Below are 19989 nucleotides of genomic sequence, written 5' to 3'. Positions count from 1 at the left end.
ACTGTGCCATACATTCTATGTTATCTGGGCAGATTTAATATAAATTGCCCAATATTTGGGAGAGTGAAGTGCAAAAGAAGAAAAAGGCTTGCATTTGTATAGCACACATTACAACCTCACATTTCTCAGTGTGCTCTACAACCAGTGAGGTACTTTCCTTCTTTGTTGCAAGAATACACAGCAATATAACCATATCTAATAAAGAACAATGTGACCAAACAATCTGGTTAAGAGATGTTGCTGGAGAAAGTTCTCTTGCTGGTCTTCAATGTAGTACCAGATACTCCTTTACACCGACTTGAGCTGATATAAATGACCCTCTGTTTAAAAGTACAATCCAGTACCTCAGAAGTGGTGAGGGTGAGTGAAGAGGTGGTAGACTGAATTTTGAAGGATCCCAATGAGTAACCTAAACAAATATCCTAGACTTCTGGTTACTGCACCTCAATCAACTCAATGGTGGAAACATCTAATTAAGCCATGTGATAATGGGAACTGCAGATGCTGGAGAATCCAAGGTAACAAAGTGTGGAGCTGGATGAACACAGCAGGCCAAGCAGCATCTCAGAAGCACAAAAGCTGACGTTTCGGGCCTAGACTCTTCATCAGAGAGGGTCTCTCAGAGAAGTGTCACCTCTCTGATGAAGGGTCTAGGACCGAAACGTCAGCTTTTGTGCTACTGAGATGCTGCTTGGCCTGCTGTGTTCATCCAGCTCCACACTTTGTTATCGTTAATTAAGCCACATAATTTGTTTTCATGAACTCCAAAGTTTTGTTTTCAAAATTTCTTAAAAGTCATGCTCACTCTTCTTCCTCAGGGAATGAGGGGGCCTTTTATGGAAAAAATAAAATTATGAAGGGAATAGATAAAATAGAAGTAGGGAGGCTGTTTCCATTGGTGGATGATATTAGAATGAGAGGGCAGAGCTGCAAAATAAGGGAGAGCAGATTTAGGAATGAGTCGAGAAGGAACTTGTTTGCCCAAAGTATTGTGAATCTGTGGAATTCCCTGCTCAGTGAAGCAGTTGAGGCTGCTTCGTTGAATGTTTTTAAGACAAAGATAGATAGGTTTTTGAACAGTAAAGGAATTATGGGCATGGTGAGTTGGCGAGCAAATGGAACTGAGCCCACGAATAGATCAGACCTGATCTTATTGAATGGCAGAGCAGGCTCGATGGGTCAAATGGCCTATTTCTTATGTTCTTAAGTCAATGCTAGTAAATTGTCCTAGATCCCCAGCTCATTTTTTTTTCATATCTCAGAGATGAAGTGCAGTTTTTCTGACTGCACCATTGAATAACTTAGACACACAGAAAAAACTAATTGCATACTTATATAAACCAAGTTAAACTTTTATTAAAGAAAGTAACATTACTTTTGTAAATAATTTCAGTGTTTTTATAAACAGCTCAGCACATTTCTAAACAATGGTTTTCTACCTAGGCATTATCTTTGGACACCATACTAGTGAAAACATACTTCATTTTAGGGCATTATCAGACTTGCAGGCTAGTGCTTGCAGGTCTTCATAAAATGGACAGTGATTCAAAAGACTTTTGCCTTTGGTATCATGTCTGAATTGTCTGGAAATGTGCCATTTACTTCTTATATAAAATACCAACAAAGGATCAATAAATGTTTCATTAAAGTAAAGCAATTGAATGGAGGTATGAAGTGAGGTTAAATTTTATAAATGTGAAACCAATAATTAATAATTAAGATTTGGGATCAATTACTCTTTTGGTGATTGAAAACCATTTAATTGTAGATTCAGGGAATGAAGTGCGAGAATTGTTACTTTGAATAAGAATTAGATTCTGAATAAGATTCAGAAGGAATCAAGGGCTACGGGGAGAGTGCAGGGAAGTGGAGTTGAAATGCCCATCAGCCATGATTTAAATGGCGGAATGTACTTGATGGGTTGAATGGCCTTACTTCCACTCCTATGTCTTATAACTGTAAGTAGGATGATGATTTGGTGACGACAGTGAGTGATTAGACTGGAGGTTATAAAGAAAAACAAATTCAGATGAACTTTTATCCCATAGGTATCAAAATCTTCTCTGCGCTATTTTAATGGTGCCATGAGCCCACTCGAACTAAGTGGACTGAGAACTGACTTAAAGTAACAAATGATGGAATTTAGAAGGTATATGTTAAAGCTTTGTATGGTGATTTGATTTTTAAGCTTACACTACGAGTGACACCATGCTTCAGCAAGCACAATATGAGCAGGTCCACTAAATAAGTTGGCTTCTGGCGTTTATCTAAAGGATTTGTACTTTAGAATATGTAAGATTAAGTGGAACAAAATGAAACTAAATGATTGTCCATTGCACAGTTTTTGGATTTTCTTTCCATGAAATTTTCATGTGATATTTTAATTGTCAGGAAACAAAATTGTGCTGTGCCTTTATTGAACATTTTGATGAATTTTGATATTCATATTTGAAAAATGGATAGAAATGAGATGATCATTATTGATACCCATTAAACAACAGTGACATTACAATTATAATTACCATCCATGCAATCTCTGACATTATGAAGGTATCTGATAGGCTATAGAGCATTATTGCACAGTGAATACAATATACATTTGTTAATAATCTGCAGGATGGAATAAGATCGTAAAGAAAATGAAACCAATTACATGCTTAACTTAGAATTGTAAATATTCCGTTGTTGAGACATTTGTCTAGATAGTTGGTCAAGGCCGTCAGTGCAACCGATTGTCAAAGCTACATTACAGAAAGCAATTGAACGGTGACACCAAAATATCTGAGATATTTTGACATCACCTTCACAATGAAGGTGCTAAATATTCAAATTCTGACATGATAGGCACAAAAGCCTAAAATACAAAAGAAAATCCAATAAAAAAGAATCAGAAAAAAATAGCAATTTAATAACGAATGAAAATGGACAAAAACCTAACGATTATTAGCCAACTCATGATAATTTGGAAGAACTGGCCATGTATTCTAAACAGGTTTATATTTCCAATAGAATTCATCTCTACATAGAACAAGAGTACTTTTTACACCCTTGTACAGATGTATAGTAAAGAGTAGACTTAATTGATTCAGGCTTGCCTGGAATTTGAGATAGTGAGAAACAAAGGACAATATTTGGGATTGCAGTAAACATTCAAATGTCGTTTTATTAAAGAAAACAGGTGTTCCTACAAAATATATTTCCCAATTTTGGTGGCTCATGATTGATACGGCAAAGATAATAGCTTCAGTTTTTTTATCTAGAAAGAGTGCTAAGAATGGATTGATAGTCTTTCTGGCTGCAATGTAATTGATATGCCAAATTGTTAGGAATTGTGAAGGTTAGCATTTCAAACCTGTTATGACAGCAGTTCTCGCACTGTAACAAAGAGCAAGGACATGCTAATAATTCCACTCAGTGGCTTGAAGATAATGGCACCTGTTGAAGTGGTGGTAGTTTTGAAATTTGTGGTCATGTTGTATGGAGTTGTGGTCATGTTGTATGGAGTTGTGGTCATGTTGTATGGAGTTGTGCTCATGTATACAGTTGTAGTTTTGTTGTACGCAGCTGTAGTTTGCGTAATTGGCATGGCAGTCATTGTAGGAGCTGTGAAAAAAGGTCATATTTACCAAATTAGTAAAGCATGTAGAATTATGGTCTTCACAATTAGAAGCATTGAGTACCCAAAACAGTGGATCTATATTGAATCTTACGAGAAGCTCAGACCCAAACAAAAACATTGCTTCTAGCTCTGGTCATCACCTTTGAGGAAAGATGTGAAAATCCTTTCAGATTTACTGGATGGTTTTCAGAGCTGAGATGTTTTAGTTACTAGTTTAAGTCAGAAAACCTGACGTTGTTCCTCTTGGGCCAAAGGAGATCAAGGGGAAATTTGATAGCAGTGTTTTAAATTTATGGCAGCTAGATAACGTATGCAAGGAAGTATTCTTCTCATTAGGTGATGATACTAAGGGACAAAGATTTAAGATTTAGGGCTAGAGATGCAGAGGATGTGAGGAACAAATTTTTAAAGCAGCAATTGTTGTTGCTGGGATCTATTGCCCTGAGAGTTGTGAAAACAGAAACGGTGAATGCTTTCAAGATGAAACTGGATGGTCAATAGAAGGAAATATATGTAGTATGGGGCTATGAGGAGACCCCAAACTGCCTTCTGTACTGTAAATTAACTCAATGACTAATCATATTTCTTCAGGAAATTGCTTACATTGATTGGGCTAACAACTTTAAATGTTTGCTGTGAAGGCACTTTTCAGTCTGAACAGGTTTCAAATGTACACATTTGGTTTATCACACTCGCAGCATATAATTGTCTTCCTAAATACAACCAAGGATTTACTCAGATTCATACCCCTTGATAAATATACTCTGAATTCAAACAATTGCTGCTGTTTTGTAAATACTCTCAAAATCTTGAGCTACATGTATCAGCCAGAGTTTCTCCTTCTCATGAATTGAGCTCATCTTAAAATGTTCTTAGGTATAATTGCATATGCCCTAAAATCTCTCTGCTGTCTTATTTAATCAGAATTAAGTGAGATATAGAAAGTTATAAATGCAGGGTATGACAGACAAATAAAACATTCTGTTTCATTTGAACGCCTTCAAGATTTTTGGAACAATTTTCAGAATAAAAGAGCAGATTGATTGTAATTTTTAAAATTGAATTTATTTTTCTAATCAACCTGTTCAGTGATGTTATTACGCACCTCTGGGGCAGGTGGGGCTTGAACCAGTACATCCTGGCCCAGGGGTATGGACACTATCACAGAAGGACCTTTGTCAACTGCACCTGGCTTTCACAGGTGGTCTCCCATCCAAGTCAGAGTTTGCTTTGCTTCCAAGATCAAATGACATCAGAGGCTTTCAGACTATATGGCTAGAAATAGAAAGTACTAACTAATTGAGTTTTGGGGCTGTTAAGGCTGATTGTACCTTTCATAAATAGTTTGTGCCAGTTGAGAATAGTTCAGGAATGGAACTCCTTTGGTTCATATGTCTTGTTATTGCCATACTCAATTACTGATTAGGTTATTATTAGGTCTTTTGGGAGTTGGAGTAGGTTGAATTCAAGACATTTCCTTAAGTATTCATACCGAACAAATAATACAGCAGAGGAAGCTGAAAAATCATCAGAATAAAAAAAAATAGAAAAGCTCTTTGTTGTAAATCTCTATGCATTATTAAACATCAAAATAAATCTTACCCATTCTGAGAGTTTTGTTCATGACGTATGTCATGTTTTCAGACATTTTGACAAAGGCTCTGGATGAAAGATGGAAAAAAAAAGCCAGACATTCATATTTATAATTATATGTCAAGAAATGTTTTAAATTATATCAATATTTACTCAGGCAATTACCTGATACAGGAAAAATCCTGAAAGTCCTCTATGACTATTTATATTTCAACAGAAATCAAAAACAACTTGATAGATTTATTTGCAAATGCAAAATTTGACTTTTCCACATTCTAATTATTTGTGAGGCATTTGTCCTTTAATAAATGAGGATTGTCCTAAAGGACAGAAGTTCATTTCTTTATCTTCAATGGTAATCAAAGTTTTTTCACTGTGACGTTTAACAGTAAAATAAGTAGCTACTGATATGTTGTAGCACAGATCCGTACGCAGCCTATTTCCTTAATTCAATTCATAACAAAGGTCTTGTATTTGTGTTTTGCCTTTCACAACTACCTGTTTTATAGACAATGAAATACTTTTGAAGTATTGTTCAATCCCAAAATGGAACAGCAAATCTTTTGGCATAAGAGGAGCTGAGAACGCACGCAGTCAAGTTTAACTTGTTTTTGGTTCACTAGTCAATGTGGGTTTGGAAGGGATGAGTAGTGGGTGAAGTATGGTTAATGGTTCCGGCTGACTTTTCCCGTATTTTGTTTATTTCTAGTGGCTTTTCCATATATTCTCTATCGGCCCAAAGTAGTCTTATTGATATGATGCCTTTTCATGACTCAGAGATTGGAGGATATTTATTTGCTTAGTAATTGCAGCCATTGTAATGATTTGTGAAAGATAAATGGATAATTGTACTTTAACAGACTCCCCACCTTGCTGATTTATAACAGCTCTTGGTTAATCAACATCTCAATTTTAAAATTCTAATCCTTGTTTGTAAATGCTTCCATGGCCTTAATGCTACCTATTTCTGTAGTTTCCTCCACCAACCCTCTTAAGATACTTGTGCTGCTTTAATGCTGGTCACTTGAGCATTTAATTTCTCCAACGTTGATGACCCTGAACATAGAGATCCAATACTAAGCATCTCCACCGCACTACCTCCCTTTGACTGACCTTTTGATGATCTAACGTAATATCTCCCTATGTGACTTGTTTTCGTATTTTGCTTGAAAACCTGTACTGGCTTAACATCAATTAAATTGTATACGTACTACTCCAGATGCCAGATGTAAAAGACCAAATCAGGATTTATTGTATTTTGCACACGTGAAACATCCACGGGCATAGAATAATTTCTGTGTATGATCGTTATGTATTATATATGCAGCACCCATGCTAGTAACAGTATCAGCACACTGAGCAAACATCAAGGAAAACTGAAAGAACTGTGGACGCTGTAAATCAGGAATAAAAACAGAAGTTGCTGGAAAAGCTAAGCAGGCCTGTTTGATCTGTGAAGAAAAAAATCAGAGTTAATGTTTCAGGTCTGGTGACCCTTCCTCAGAACCATTCAGGTCACCGGACCTGAAATGTTAACTCTGAATTTTTTCTTCGCAGATGCTGCCAGATCTGCTGAGCTTTTCCAGCAACTTCTGTTTTTGTTCCAAACATCAAAGAGAAGTGGGGAATGAATCTATGACAGAAACAAAATGAAACCTTACTTGAATAAAACATAGCTATGCATGTTCATCATGCTTTTGGGTGACATCCACTTTTCAGTGAATGAGAGGTTCTTGCTGCCGTAAACTCCTGCACAGTTTTCAGCATCATTTGTCCAGGTCCCAACACTGCTGCCATTATACGAAGCTGAGAGAGCTACCATTACCATGGCTCCAGTTCCATTCACAGTAACTGGGAACAGGAGGTAAACACATTGTGTTATTACTTGTGTGGAACATAACAAACAAAAATGTATCTGTTTAGTTTTACTTAGGAGTGAAGCCATTTTGTTTAAATTTGGAAGAAATGCTAACTTCATTTGTGTTGCTCGTGTAAGTGTCAGTATCAACACTACATTGTAGTGTTGGGATGTGGCCTGGTACAGAAACTTAGCAGAATTTTCTCTCAAAATTTTCTTCAGAATTCAGCTGGAGATTTTACTGCTCAGGAAAACAATAGCATGACAGGCGCCTGGGGATAACTACTTGTCTTGAAAACACTAATTCACACTATCTTTGTTGATGCTGATTGATTTCCTGAATATTTCTTGTCATTTCCTGTTGTGTAAGTTACAAGTGAAGCAACTTGCTTGTTACCAGCAACTCAAACAAGTGGGCAGCATGCTTATCATTTCCCAATAAGTGCTGATGGGAGTCAGAATTTCCTCCACTGCTTAGATTTTCACATTTACTTGCTATAAAAGTCATGAACTAGGCTAGCTGTAGGATAAAGTGGGGAATAAGACCAAAGGGAAGCTTAATAGTTATAATTTCTTAGAAATCTCTTGTTTCAGTATAAATCTTGACTAGATAGCTGATCTTTCTTTCAGAGGGAACTCTTAACTAAACATTGTCAGGTAGTCAGCTCAGTGATAGCACATTGCCTCAAAAATGTATGGCATGCAGTATGGTTTGTGTGTGCACAGTGTTTACTACTAAATGCAAATACTTATCATATTAAACATTCCTAGCATGTATTTTCTCTTCAAATACTAATGTAATGAATTGGTATCTCTAACAACAACAATTTTTATTTTTAGGCCCATCATAGAATCCCCACGATGTGGAAGCAGGCCACTTGATCCATTGAGTCCACACCAACCCTCTGAAGAGCATCCCACCCAGACCTACGTCCTTTTCCTAGCCCTGCAACCCTGCATTTCCCATGGCTAATCTGTCTAATTGGCAGATCTTTGAACTTGAGGAGGAAACCAGAGCGCTCAGAGGAAACCCAGGGAGACACAGGGAGAATGTACAAACTAAACACATCTGAGTATGAAATTTAACCTGTGTCCCTGAGGCCGTGAAGCAGCAGTGCTAACTTCTGAACCACCGTGAAATGAAGCTTTTATACTCGCTGTTAAATACGTTTTTTCTATTATCTTGTACAAATAATTTTAGTTTCCACTGCAAACACAGAGCAAGAACACCTTGCTCAAGATTATTTGTTGTAGCTCAGGTGACTGAAATATCATGTTTAAAAGGTTTCATTAATTTCAACCTTTCCAAAGCTTGCAGGACTAATGCTGTGTTATTTTAAACCAATGCCTTAGTTTTGTGATCCAATTCCAGGGCAACACGATAATATAGTTCTTTCCTCTATGACCTCAAAATGAGCAGCACGTGTTCTCCTGCAAATGCCCACTGTCACATCAATGCGCCCACGTTTGCATTCGTGGGAGTCTTCAAATCCTCATTTACTGAATTATGTGCAAGTTTCCATGTATATGTCATAATTTATCTATTTTTATGCTTTCACCTCCACACAAAATGTCAACTGCTTTCCTGCCTGGCCTCTTGTCAAACATCAAGTTATTAAAGATGTCTTTTGCAATGTTTGCAAGACCAACTTCATCAGCTTTCATCAACAATTTGGAATATTTCCCTATGTCATCCAGCTCCCCACTTAAGATGGTGCTGAGTATTGTGAGTTAGAATCTGTTGACTCTCAGCTGAGCTTCCAACTCCGCATCCAACCAATCTCCTAGACAACGGCAGCATTGCACACAGAGAGTCTCACAAAGAGATAAGGAAAATGGGCACTTGTCCAAAAATGTAAAAGACTATAAAGCATGGATTAAAGCTCAATCGAGGAGGTAGCTTTTCTAGAAAAGAACATAAGACTAAAGAGAAGAGTTTCCAAATTGTAGAATCTAGTCAGTTGAAGAAACAGAAATCTATTTCCACTTCTACAACATTGCCCAGCTTCAGCATATCTTCATCTTAATTTTTATCTTTGCCAACTTCTACTGCAGAGATGTGGTAGCACAGAGGTAATATCCGTGGGCTAGCAATCCAGAACTCCAGGCTAAACACTCTGTGGACACGGGTGCCAAATCCAGTATTGCACATGTTGAAGTTGGAATTCAATAACAATCTAGATTTAAAAACTAACCTAAAGTTAGTTTTTAACGAGGGCCGAAGGGTCTGTTCTGCGCTGTATTGTTCTAAAGGTGACAGTGCGAACAAAGTAAAAAAGCTTGCTAATTCTTATGTGCACTGGCCTACGAGTGACACCTGGCCCAATGGAATGTGATCGACTCCTGACTGTTCTCTGAGCAATTAGGGATAAGGAATAAAAGCCGGCTAAGCCTGTGAAATCTGCACCTGCCGAATGAATTTTAAAATATTACTGCCACAGTGGTACAAAGATTAGTCTGCTCACAGAGCAAAATACTGTGATTGCTGGAGAAATTGGACTGTATCTGTGGACTGAGGAAGAGAGGTAACATAGAACATAGAACAGTATAGCACAGTACAGGCCCTTCGGCCCACGATGTTGTGCCGACCTATTTTCCTACTTAGATCAAACTAGCCTGTATACCCTACATTTTACTACCCTCCATGTGCCTATCCAAGAGTCGCCTGAATGTCTCTAAAGTATCTGGCTCCACTACCACTTTTGGCAGTTTTGGTAATAGTTATTTCCGCCCTGGGAAAATGTCTCTGGGTATCCAATCTATCTATCTATGCCTCTCATCATCTTGTACACCCCTTTCAAGTCACCTCTCATCCTTTTTCGTTCCAATGGAAAAAGCCCTAGCTCCCTCAACCTTTCCTCATCGGACCTGCCCTCCAGTCCAGGCAGCATCCTGGTAAATCTCCTCTGCCCCCTCTCTCAAACTTACACATCTTTCCTATAATGAGGTGACGAGAACTGAACACAATATTCCAAGTGTGGTCTAATCAGAGTTTTATAGACCTGCAGCACAACCTCACAGCTCTTAAACTCAATTCCCCTGCCGTAACATTTCAAATCAATTTGACTTTTGTTTAGAACTCGACTTCTACACATTAATGCTTGACCTCTTCTGACGAAGAGTCATCTCAGACTTGAAGCATTAACTCTGTTTCTCTCGCCACACATGCTTCCCAACCTGCTGAGATTTTCCAACATTCGCTCTGTTTGTTTCCACTCACACATCAGCCTTGGCTTTGCCATGCTGTTTTGATTCTCCATTTTCAAATCCTCGCCAACACCCTAAGCCATTCCACATTTTTTCATCCTCAGCTAATCCAATTTTTTGCTCTAAGTTATCTCCCAAAACCCTTCTCTTCAATATTGGGAGGCATTTCGTTACTTATCCCAAACTTCCTGGAATTAACACCCAGTGGGCTTGGCCTATTCCTCATTCCCTGGAAAGCCTTAGAATTGACTTTTACAATTGTGGCCTCAGTCACTTCCCTGAAGTTTATTCTACCTTTCAATCTAGTAAATTCCCAAGCAAGAGGTAAGTATTAGAGACACAAAGTGTACAAGTTGTTGTTCCAGATTGAGGTGTGGCTCCGTAAGTATGAAGAAACCAACTTAGACTGAAAAATGTCACGTCACTGTCACTGTCAGAAGACAAGGTGAAATAATTCAACCTCGGGTCCATTTTTCAATTCACAACTCCACCTGTTGTTTTTAAATGGAAAAGAAAAGAATGTAGGGACATTGGTTCCCAATTGCTAACACCTATACTGCATGAGTTAACATGATAAATTGGAAATTCCTTTCACTTTTTCTCTACTAAAGGTAGTTTTGCAAAGTAATCAATGATTATGGAGATATTGGTTGTTTTCTTGTGGCCCAACGATCAATCACTTGGTTTTCTTCCCCACTGCAGTTTGTTTTTGTCTGACCGTGCATCTGTGAAATGCTTTTAAAGCATATTTCTCGAACCAACATGCTATATAAATGCAATTTGTTGCTTTTGTAGACAGCATTTTAACTCAGATCGATCCCGCTCAGCAATCCACACTGGATAGTTAACTCTGTGAGTTCGGTGGGAGCCTCATCTCTGGCTGAAACCTGGGACATTAAAGTTGTAGATCGGTATGAACAAAACAGGGATTTAAACTACTGCACTTTAACCTTTTCTTTTAATGCTTCTTTCCTAGTGATTGGATGTGGTGAAAATTCTCTCACAAACTTCACTGCTCTCTGTTCTAGAATGTTGAAGATATAAACAAGCTCTCCATATATGTTACAAAATCTATCATCTATCTTTCTTTTTTAATTTCTCTGTAAAGTGCACACATTTAGTGGTCACACAGTTAAGTGTATGAAGTTCAGTTTTTAACAATATGTGTTCTCTGTAACTATTTATTACAACATGACTACAAAGTCCAGTTAGCATCTTGTCAGGTACTTAAATCTGAAAGGACTCAAACAAAATTGTACTCTATGTTTCATCATGCTAAATAGTTTATTGTCTCAGAGCTTCTTATTATCTTTCTGTATTGGTGCCAAGCAGAAGCTATTGCAATGTGCACCACACCTGAACCAGCACCGGCAGGCAGGTAGTACAGTGATTAATTCAGGTCGTCTGCTCAGGAGTCAATCAAAATGAACTATTTAAACTCAGATTTTATAACAGCTGGAATGTTCCTTAAACATGGGAAAAAAGTTACAACTATACATCCATGATGGAACATTCCCTCTGTCACTCAGTGTAGTACATTTATAAACTCTTCACCTGTTCATGATTTCAGTATAAAAAATCTTACTCTAGATGTATAAGCCCTTTACTCTGAGTGAAGTCGCCTTTGCTCACAAAGAAAGCCTTGGCTCACAAACAAAGTAGGTTGAAAACCAATTAAAATAATCATCCCCATAAAGCCACAGTCAGTTATTTGAAATCCATTGGAACAGGAAGTGCACTTAATAATCCAAACTTCAGTCTTCAATGAAAATCTGGAAAAGTTTTCAGAATAGTTGAACAAAAGAACAAATTATGTATATTGCAAAGTCGATCAGCAACTCACCTCTGTATGTTGTGTTTGGCATGAGGTATTTTGGATAAATCATTAAACTGAATGAGCCTCCCATTGTTGCATTTTCAATCATGCAAAGGTTGTGCAAGTCAGATGCTGCATACTGAAGAAAGAGGCAAAGAAGTAGGGCTGACAAAACTGAAGCCATTTCTCTCTTCTAGAGGCTCCTCTGGATTGATTCAGAGAAGAGTCAGCAGCAGCTTGAATTCTGATGACTCTGGAGAGTCAGGTGCAGTTATACTGCAGAGGAAGCACCTCCCCCCAGGTTACTGAAACCACAGGTAACCTGAATAATAATGACTCTAACTGATGGCATTTTCCCGCCCTGAGACCTTTTTTTTTGAAACAAGCTTCCTTGTTTCCTGTAATAACTCCACTTCTTTCACAAATTCTGGATAAACTAGGGTCAAATTTGACTTCAACAATTGTCAAATTGTTGTTAAGCCATTTTATGTTTCACCCAAGTTTCATTTCCATTGGCTTAACTTACTGTCACCTGCAGCACTGTATTGTACAAAACATACATTTTCCCCACTGATATTTAAGACTTGATATGATTTGGGAATACTTACCTTTATGGTATGAACACTAGGATCCCAAAGTAGTGAATTTAAATATCGTTCTCAGTGAATTGCTGAGGACAATACAAGAATTTACAAGAAAATCTTAGGACAGGGAGAAAGAAAGAAAGAAGGAAAGAATGAAGCAATTGGGAACACAAAGTAGAAAGAAAGATTGAAAGAATCAAAGAAAGAAAATGAAAGACAGAAAAGAAGAAGGGAAGAAAAGATTAGAAAGTAAGAAAAAAAATCAGAAATAAAAGAAGAGTAGAAAGTTAAGAAACACAGGAAGTAGAAAAGTTAAAACCAAAGCAAAATTGACATGTGCCTGTACGGAAGTTTTCACTGCCATAGGTCTCAAAGTGCTTTTTGGCTAAAAACTCCAGTGAAATTTAGTCCCTTTCCTAAGAAACACTGCACTAAACAAAATATTCTCAGACTCCACTAGTGGCAGAAACGTTAATTTCCTGTGTTTCTTCCATGATGGGAGAACCATCTATTTCCTTCATTACAATTCACTTCAACAAGAAAGCCATTAATTGAAAAACATTTAGACATTATGAAGGTACTACATAAATACAAATCTAACTTTTTGTTTTGTTTTAAATTGCCACTGTTAGTGAACACAGGTCCCTAAGATTTTCGTAGAGAATTGTTTTGTATGTTGGCTTTAATTCCTTGCCAAGTAGCTATTTGGATCATACAGCAATAAAGCCACGTATATCGCCTTAAAGTTGAAGAAAGGTTTAGGTAAGTAGCAGGTGAGTCATGGAGAATTAAGAGAGCCATAGTATTGGTTTAATTTCCTTAAAGGCACATCTGATTCCAATTATATCTTTGAGCTCCATCCTGCCCAAGGAGGCAGCAGTGAGTTACATATCTTTTTCATTATTCATTCACAGGATGAGGGCGTCGCTGGCTAGGCAGCATTTATTGCCCATCCCTAGTTGCCCAGAGGACAGTTAAGAGTCAACCACATTTCTGTGAGTCTAGAGTCACATACAGGCCAAGCCGGGGAAGGATGGCAGATTCCTTCCTTAAAGGGCATTGATGAGCCAAATGGGTTTTTCTAACAATTGACAATGGATTCATGGTCATCATTCCATTCTTAATTCAAGATATTTTTTGAATTCAAATTCTGCCATTTGCCATGGCAGGATTTGAACATGATTGCAAGAATGTTATCTGGGCCTCTGGATTAACAGTCCAGTGATAATACCACAACGCCATGACCTCTCCCTCTGGAGTATTGGGAATGACTGCAGCAGCAGAGAGGGAAGGGAGTGGATCACACTTGTATCTCTCACTTTGCTGATATTAGGGAATATCCTTCATCTCCCCTCCATTTATAATCAGATGTACTGAAGCAACAAACACAAATCCCTTTCACTTCCTCAAAACCCCACGCTCATTTTTGTCCACTGATTTAATTTTCTTACACTCTACTGTAGCAGCACAAATGAGTGGAGCTTCATTTTTTTAAGAAGAGAAATGATGTTTTTTCAGACTTTTAGTGCTAATGTTCATAAACCAAGAAAATATACAATTTAACTATTACATGGCAACTGCAAGGAGACCCAATGGAACGTTAACTCTGATTTCTCTCCACGGACACTTTGATTCAATTTTTTGTCACACGTACACGAGCACAGTGAAAAGTTTTGTTTGTGGGCAATACAGGTACATCTTAATAAGCAAGGACATACAGATCATTAGGTGAGAAAACTTGGATGGAGTATACATACAGCATACACCACACAGGACATGTGCAAGGCGAGATCAACATTAATAAGATCAGCCAGACCTGTTGAGCTTTTCCAGCAATTTCTGCTTTGTTTCTGATTTCCATCATGTGCAGTTCTTTCGCTTTTTATTTAATATTTAACTCACTATCACATCTCTCCCAGCATGCCCACCTTGAAGAAGTTCTGATTCTCTGACAGGATTTCATTTCCAATCATTTTTCTAGTCCATTGTCGTTATTTTTGCATCGCTCTTGGTGTTGAGCAAGGTATTCGTGAAAGCTCATTCCCACAGCCATATCACATTCCTCAGTGACTGCCTTTGGAGTGGACTCACCCATGTGGATTCAAACTCGAGTTCCATCTTTAGTGAGCACATCAGTATGCAATATAATTTGGATAAATATGAGGTTATTCACTTTGGAAGCAAAAACAAGAAGGCAGATTTCTGCCTGAATGGCTGTAAAGTGGGAGAGGGGAGAGTGCAGTGGGACCTGGGTGTCCTTGTGCACCAGTCGCTGAAGTTAAGCATGCAGGTGCAGCAGGCGATTAAGAAGGCAAATGATATATTGGCCTTCATTGTGAGACGATTCGAGTACAGGAACAGGGATGTGTTGTTGCAGTTATACAGGGCCTTGGTGAGGCCACATCTAGAATATTGTGTGCAGTTTTGGTCTCCTTTTCTAATGAAGGGTGCTCTTGCTCTCAAGGGAGTGCAGCGAAGGTTTAACAGGCTGATTCTAGGGATGGCAAGACTGGCATATGAGGACAGATTGACTAGATTAGATTTTTGCTGGAGTTCAGGTGAATGAGGGGGTATCTCACAGAGACTTATACACTTCTAACAGGTCTAGAGAGGGTAGATGCAGGAAGGGTGTTCCTGATGGTGGGTGTGTCCAGAAGCAGGGGTCACAGCATTCGGGGTAGACCATTTAGGACGGAGATGAGGAGACATTTCTTCACCCAGAGAGTGGTGAGCCTGTGGCATTCACTATCACAGGAAAGTATTCAATGCCAAAACATTGAATGTATTCAAGAGGCAACTAGAATACATTGGGCTGCCTCAATGTATTGAGGGTACATTGGTGTGAATGGGAACAAAGGTTATGGGGAGAAAGCAGGATTAGGCCATTGAGTTGGATGATCAGCCAAGATCGTGAAGAATGGTGGAGCAGGCTCGAAGGGCTGAATAGACTCCTCCTACTCCTACAATCTATGCTTGACTCAGTCTTACATTTCCTTCTATTCCCACTTTGATAGGTATTTTCTAATCAACCCGCTCCAAGATGCTGGAGCAGGTGAGACTTGAACCTAAGCTTCCTGCTTCAGAGATAGTGACACTGCCAATGCATCACAAGGACCCTCAATTTCCATTTTGTAGATATTTTCTAAAGAAACTGTTCAGAGATGGTATTTACACTTCTGGAGCAAGTGGGACTTGAACTCATGTCTCAGTTGCTGTCTTATAATGACCCAATCAGGTAATAATCTTTTGAAGCCTGTGTTCCAAGGAAGGGTCACTGACCTGAAGTGTTAATTCTGATTTCTCTCCATAGATGCTGCCAGACCTGTTGAGCTGCTGAAGCAATTTCTGCTCTGAGGTGGGGCTTAGGAGATGAAGTGGAGTTAGAGGGGATGGAAGAGGAAGAAAGTTCCAGAGGGTCGTGGGTATCTCTGAGTTGTTGTATCTTGTGTTCCTAGATGCCTACAAAGAAAATAAAAGTTTCTTATTATCATAGCGAATGAGTCGGAGGATGAAGTGGAACTGGTGGGCAGTGCGCTCTGAGCTAGCATTAAGTGGTGCTGTTGGAGAGAGAGGTTGAGTATGTGCATGTGACGATACACAGCACTGAGGGTGGATACCAGGATGTGGTGAGAACAGCTCTCTGTGGAAGGTTGAACATTGCGGAGATACCTGTGACCTTGGTGAACCAGATCATGCTGAAACATCTCTGCATTCTTGTCAAAGTTCACTTTCCCACCCAACCTGGTATCATCTGCAAACTTTGAGATGTTACATTTTGTTCCCTTATCTAAATTATTAATATATATTGTGAATAGCTGGGGTCCCAGCTCCAGTCCTGTGGTACCCCATGAGTTATTGCCTGCCAATTTGAAAAGGGCTTATTAATCCTTACTCTTTGTTTCGTCTCTGCTGACCAGTTTTCTATGCATCTCAATACACTGTTCCCCAATCTCATGCACTTTAATCTTGCACAATAGCCTCTTGTGTGGGACTTTGTCAAATACTTTCTTAAAGTCCAAATACACCACATCAACTGGCTCCCTGTTGTCAACTCTATTAGTTACATCTTCATAGAATTCCAACAGATTTTTCAGCATGATTTCCCCCTCATAAATCTATGCTGACTTTATCTGATCCTGTCATTGCTTTCTAAATGCTCCACAAAAAAGTTCTTGATAACAGATTTGAGAATTTTCCCTCCTACCAATTTAGGCTTACTGGACTACAATTCGCTGTTTTCTCTCTATTTCCGTTTTCGAATATTGGAGTGACGTTAGCCACCCGCCAGTCTGCAGAGACTGCTTCAGAGTCTATAGCATCCTGGAAGATGACCACCAATGCATCCACTAACTCTAAAGTCACTTCCTTAAGTACTCTGGGATGAAGATTACCAGGCCCTGGCGATTTATCCACCTTCAATCCCATCTATTTTCCCAGCAACATTTCTCTACCAATATTGATCTCCCTCAATTCTTCACTCTCACTAGTCCTGCATGCTCCAACATTTCTGGTATCTGATTTATGTTGTCTTTTGTAAAGCCATAACCAAAGCATGTATTCAGGTGCTTAGCCATTCCATCTTCCCCTATTATACATTTCCCCATTTCTATCTGTAGGGGGCCAACTTTTGTCATCACCAATCTCTTTCTCTTCACGTACCTATAGAAACTCATAGTGTCAGTTTTTATGTTCCCTGCAAGCTTATTTTCGTACTATATTTACCCCTTCTTAATCAATCCCTTGATCCTTCTTTGCTAGATTCTAAACTGCTCACAATCCTCAGGCATATTATTTTTCTTGGCCAATCCTTCCAAGGATTGGATACTATCTCTAATTTCCTTTGGATTGGCCCTCTTACCCATTTTGCTTTTGTGACAGACAGGAATAAACAGTTGTTGCAGTTCTCCCATGCGTTCTTTGAATGTTTACCATTGCCTATCCACTGTCATCCCTTTAAATAACTCCCCTCAATCTATCAGGGTCAATTTACACTTCACAACTTCATTGTTTCCTTTATTAAGATTCAGCACCCTAGTCTCTGAATCAACAACCTCACTCTCCACCTTGATAAAAAATTCGATCATGTTATGTTCGCTCATTCCCGAAGGGTGTCACACGGATAGATTGGCAATGGTTCACTTCTCATTACTCAGTAGCCAGTCTAAGGTGGCCCCCTCTCTGGGTGGTTCCTTCGCACATTATTGGTCAAGAAAACCATCCCGTATACACTCCAGGAATTCTTCTTCTACTGCATTGTGGCTAATTTGATTTGCTCAAACTATGTGCAGAATAAAATCACCCATGATCACCGATATTCCCTTGTCACATGTATCCCTACTTTCCTATTTAATGCTGTTCCCAACATCACTACTGCAGTTTGGGAGTCTATTGGTGACGCCCGCTATTTTTTTTTACCCCTTGCCATTTTTCGACTCTACCCATACAGACTTCATGTTGGCAGAGCTAATATTCTTTCTCACAATCGTGTTAATTTCCTCTTTAACTTACAATGCCACTCCGTCAACTTTTCCATTTTGCCTGTCCTTCCTCAATATTGAAGACCCTGGGACATTCAGTTCCTATCCCTGGTCACTCTGCAGCCATGTCAATGTAATCCGAATTATATCAAATCCATTTATGTCTGTCAGTATGATTAGTTTGTCCATTTTATTGCAAATGCTCTGCACATGAAAACACAAAGCCTTTAAGCTTGCCTTTTTAACATTTAGGATCAGGAAAGCTGACGTTTCTGTTTGGGGTTCTACTCCTGACCTGAAACAACAGCTTTCCTGCTCCTGTGATGCTGCCTGGCCTGCTGTGTTCCTCCAGCCACGTTATCTCTGACTCCAGCATCAGCAGTTCTTACTATCTCTGAGTGACTTATAACTCCACTGTGAAACCTCTTCGAGGGATGCCTACCTTGAAGAAGTTATCTTCCTCCCTCCGGAAAGACCTCAGCGGATCTCTCTCCCACTGCAACCCTTTTCTGAAGAAAGGCCCTGATCCGAAATGTCAGCTTTCCTGCTCCTCCGATGCTGCCTGGCCTGCTGCGTTCCTCCAGCTCCAAACTTTATTAACTTTGACTCCAGCATCGGCAGTTCTTATTATTTTTCTTTACATTTGTTGTCTCACTCATATTTCTCTGAATAGCCCTATGTGAATTTTGTCCTTGATTTCTCTGCCTGTCACATTCTTACTCCCTTTTCTGTATTTTTAGTTTTGACTTTGCTCCATCCTTCTCTGACTCCTTATGTAGGCTCCTATTCCCTGTTTATTAATAAACTATGCTCTAAAGTCCTGGTTCCTGTTTCACTGACTGACTTGACATGAATTGACAATAAAGAGTGTCTTAAAGTGGGGCTGAAATTCAAGCAGAGAAATATAGGGATGGTAGTCCAGAACCTGAGGTACAGATACTGTTGGTGAAGAAATAGGAATTGGAGATGTTCAAGAGGTTAAAATTAGATAAGTGCATGTATCCCCAGAGGGTTATTAAGTGGAAGAGATTATGTGGATGGGAAGGAGCGAAACTATGGAAGGATTTGAAACTAAGGATGAGAATTTCAAGAAACAAGACTGTGAACCAATTTAGCTCAGGGATCAAAGGGAATTATGTTCAGAAGCAGGCAGCAGAGTTTTGAGCATCCTCAAATGTAATATGCGGAGAATGTGAAAGGCTCAGTCACAGTGACACAGAAATAGTTTAGCATTTAGATTGTCGGTAAACGAATGAGAGGTTTGGCAGCAGATTTGCTGAGCCAGGCAGAAGTTGGATGCTGTACCAGATGTAGTTTTAGCAAGCTGCAAATATATAATTGGGTGCTTACGACGGTGTGAACTATAATATCAATGCTATGTACTAAATAATGCCAGGGAGGAGGATGGAATCAGCAGAACGGGAACAAAGTTTGGATCGCAGATTAAAAGCAATACCTTCAGTTTTCCCAATATTTAATGGGAGGATATTTCTGCCTATTTGGTTCTAGATGTTGGATAAGCTGTCTGATAATTTATCAACATTGGAGGAGTGGATTGAAACGGTTGTGTCTCTGCCATCAGTGCCCACCTGAAACCTAATCCCATGCCTGCAGATGACCTCGCCAAAGAACACATATTGGTGAGAAAGAGAAGACAGCTAAGGATGGAACCAGCTGAGCAGAGCCCCTGCAAGCAGAGGACAATACAGTGTGGCAGGCGTGTGCTGTGGTTAACTGCACGAAAGGCAACAGACAGTGTAAGAAGGTGATTCACCATTGTCGCAGTCACTTAGGATGTCATTTGTGACTTAAAGTGTCGTTTTAGGTTCTGCGAT

At 39.1% G+C, this 19989-nt stretch overlaps 1 protein-coding gene across 1 annotated transcript; it reads right to left on the bottom strand.

The window, feature by feature from the left end:
* Positions 1–1331: 1331 nt before the first annotated feature.
* On the bottom strand, positions 1332–12348 carry LOC125467035 (placenta-expressed transcript 1 protein-like). Its single transcript, XM_048562368.2, has 4 exons — positions 12121–12348; positions 6874–7063; positions 5222–5280; positions 1332–3603 (listed from the first exon to the last, which is right to left on the bottom strand). Exons 1-4 carry the CDS (start codon positions 12275–12277, stop codon positions 3356–3358), a joined length of 654 nt encoding a protein of 217 aa, XP_048418325.1. The 5' UTR covers positions 12278–12348; the 3' UTR covers positions 1332–3355.
* Positions 12349–19989: the final 7641 nt, after the last annotated feature.

Source organism: Stegostoma tigrinum, chromosome 32, assembly GCF_030684315.1.
Source record: "Stegostoma tigrinum isolate sSteTig4 chromosome 32, sSteTig4.hap1, whole genome shotgun sequence".
NCBI classification, from domain to species: domain Eukaryota; kingdom Metazoa; phylum Chordata; class Chondrichthyes; order Orectolobiformes; family Stegostomatidae; genus Stegostoma; species Stegostoma tigrinum.
The sequence above is the reverse complement of the archived record's forward strand: the minus strand, read 5'-3'. Positions and strand labels throughout refer to the sequence as shown.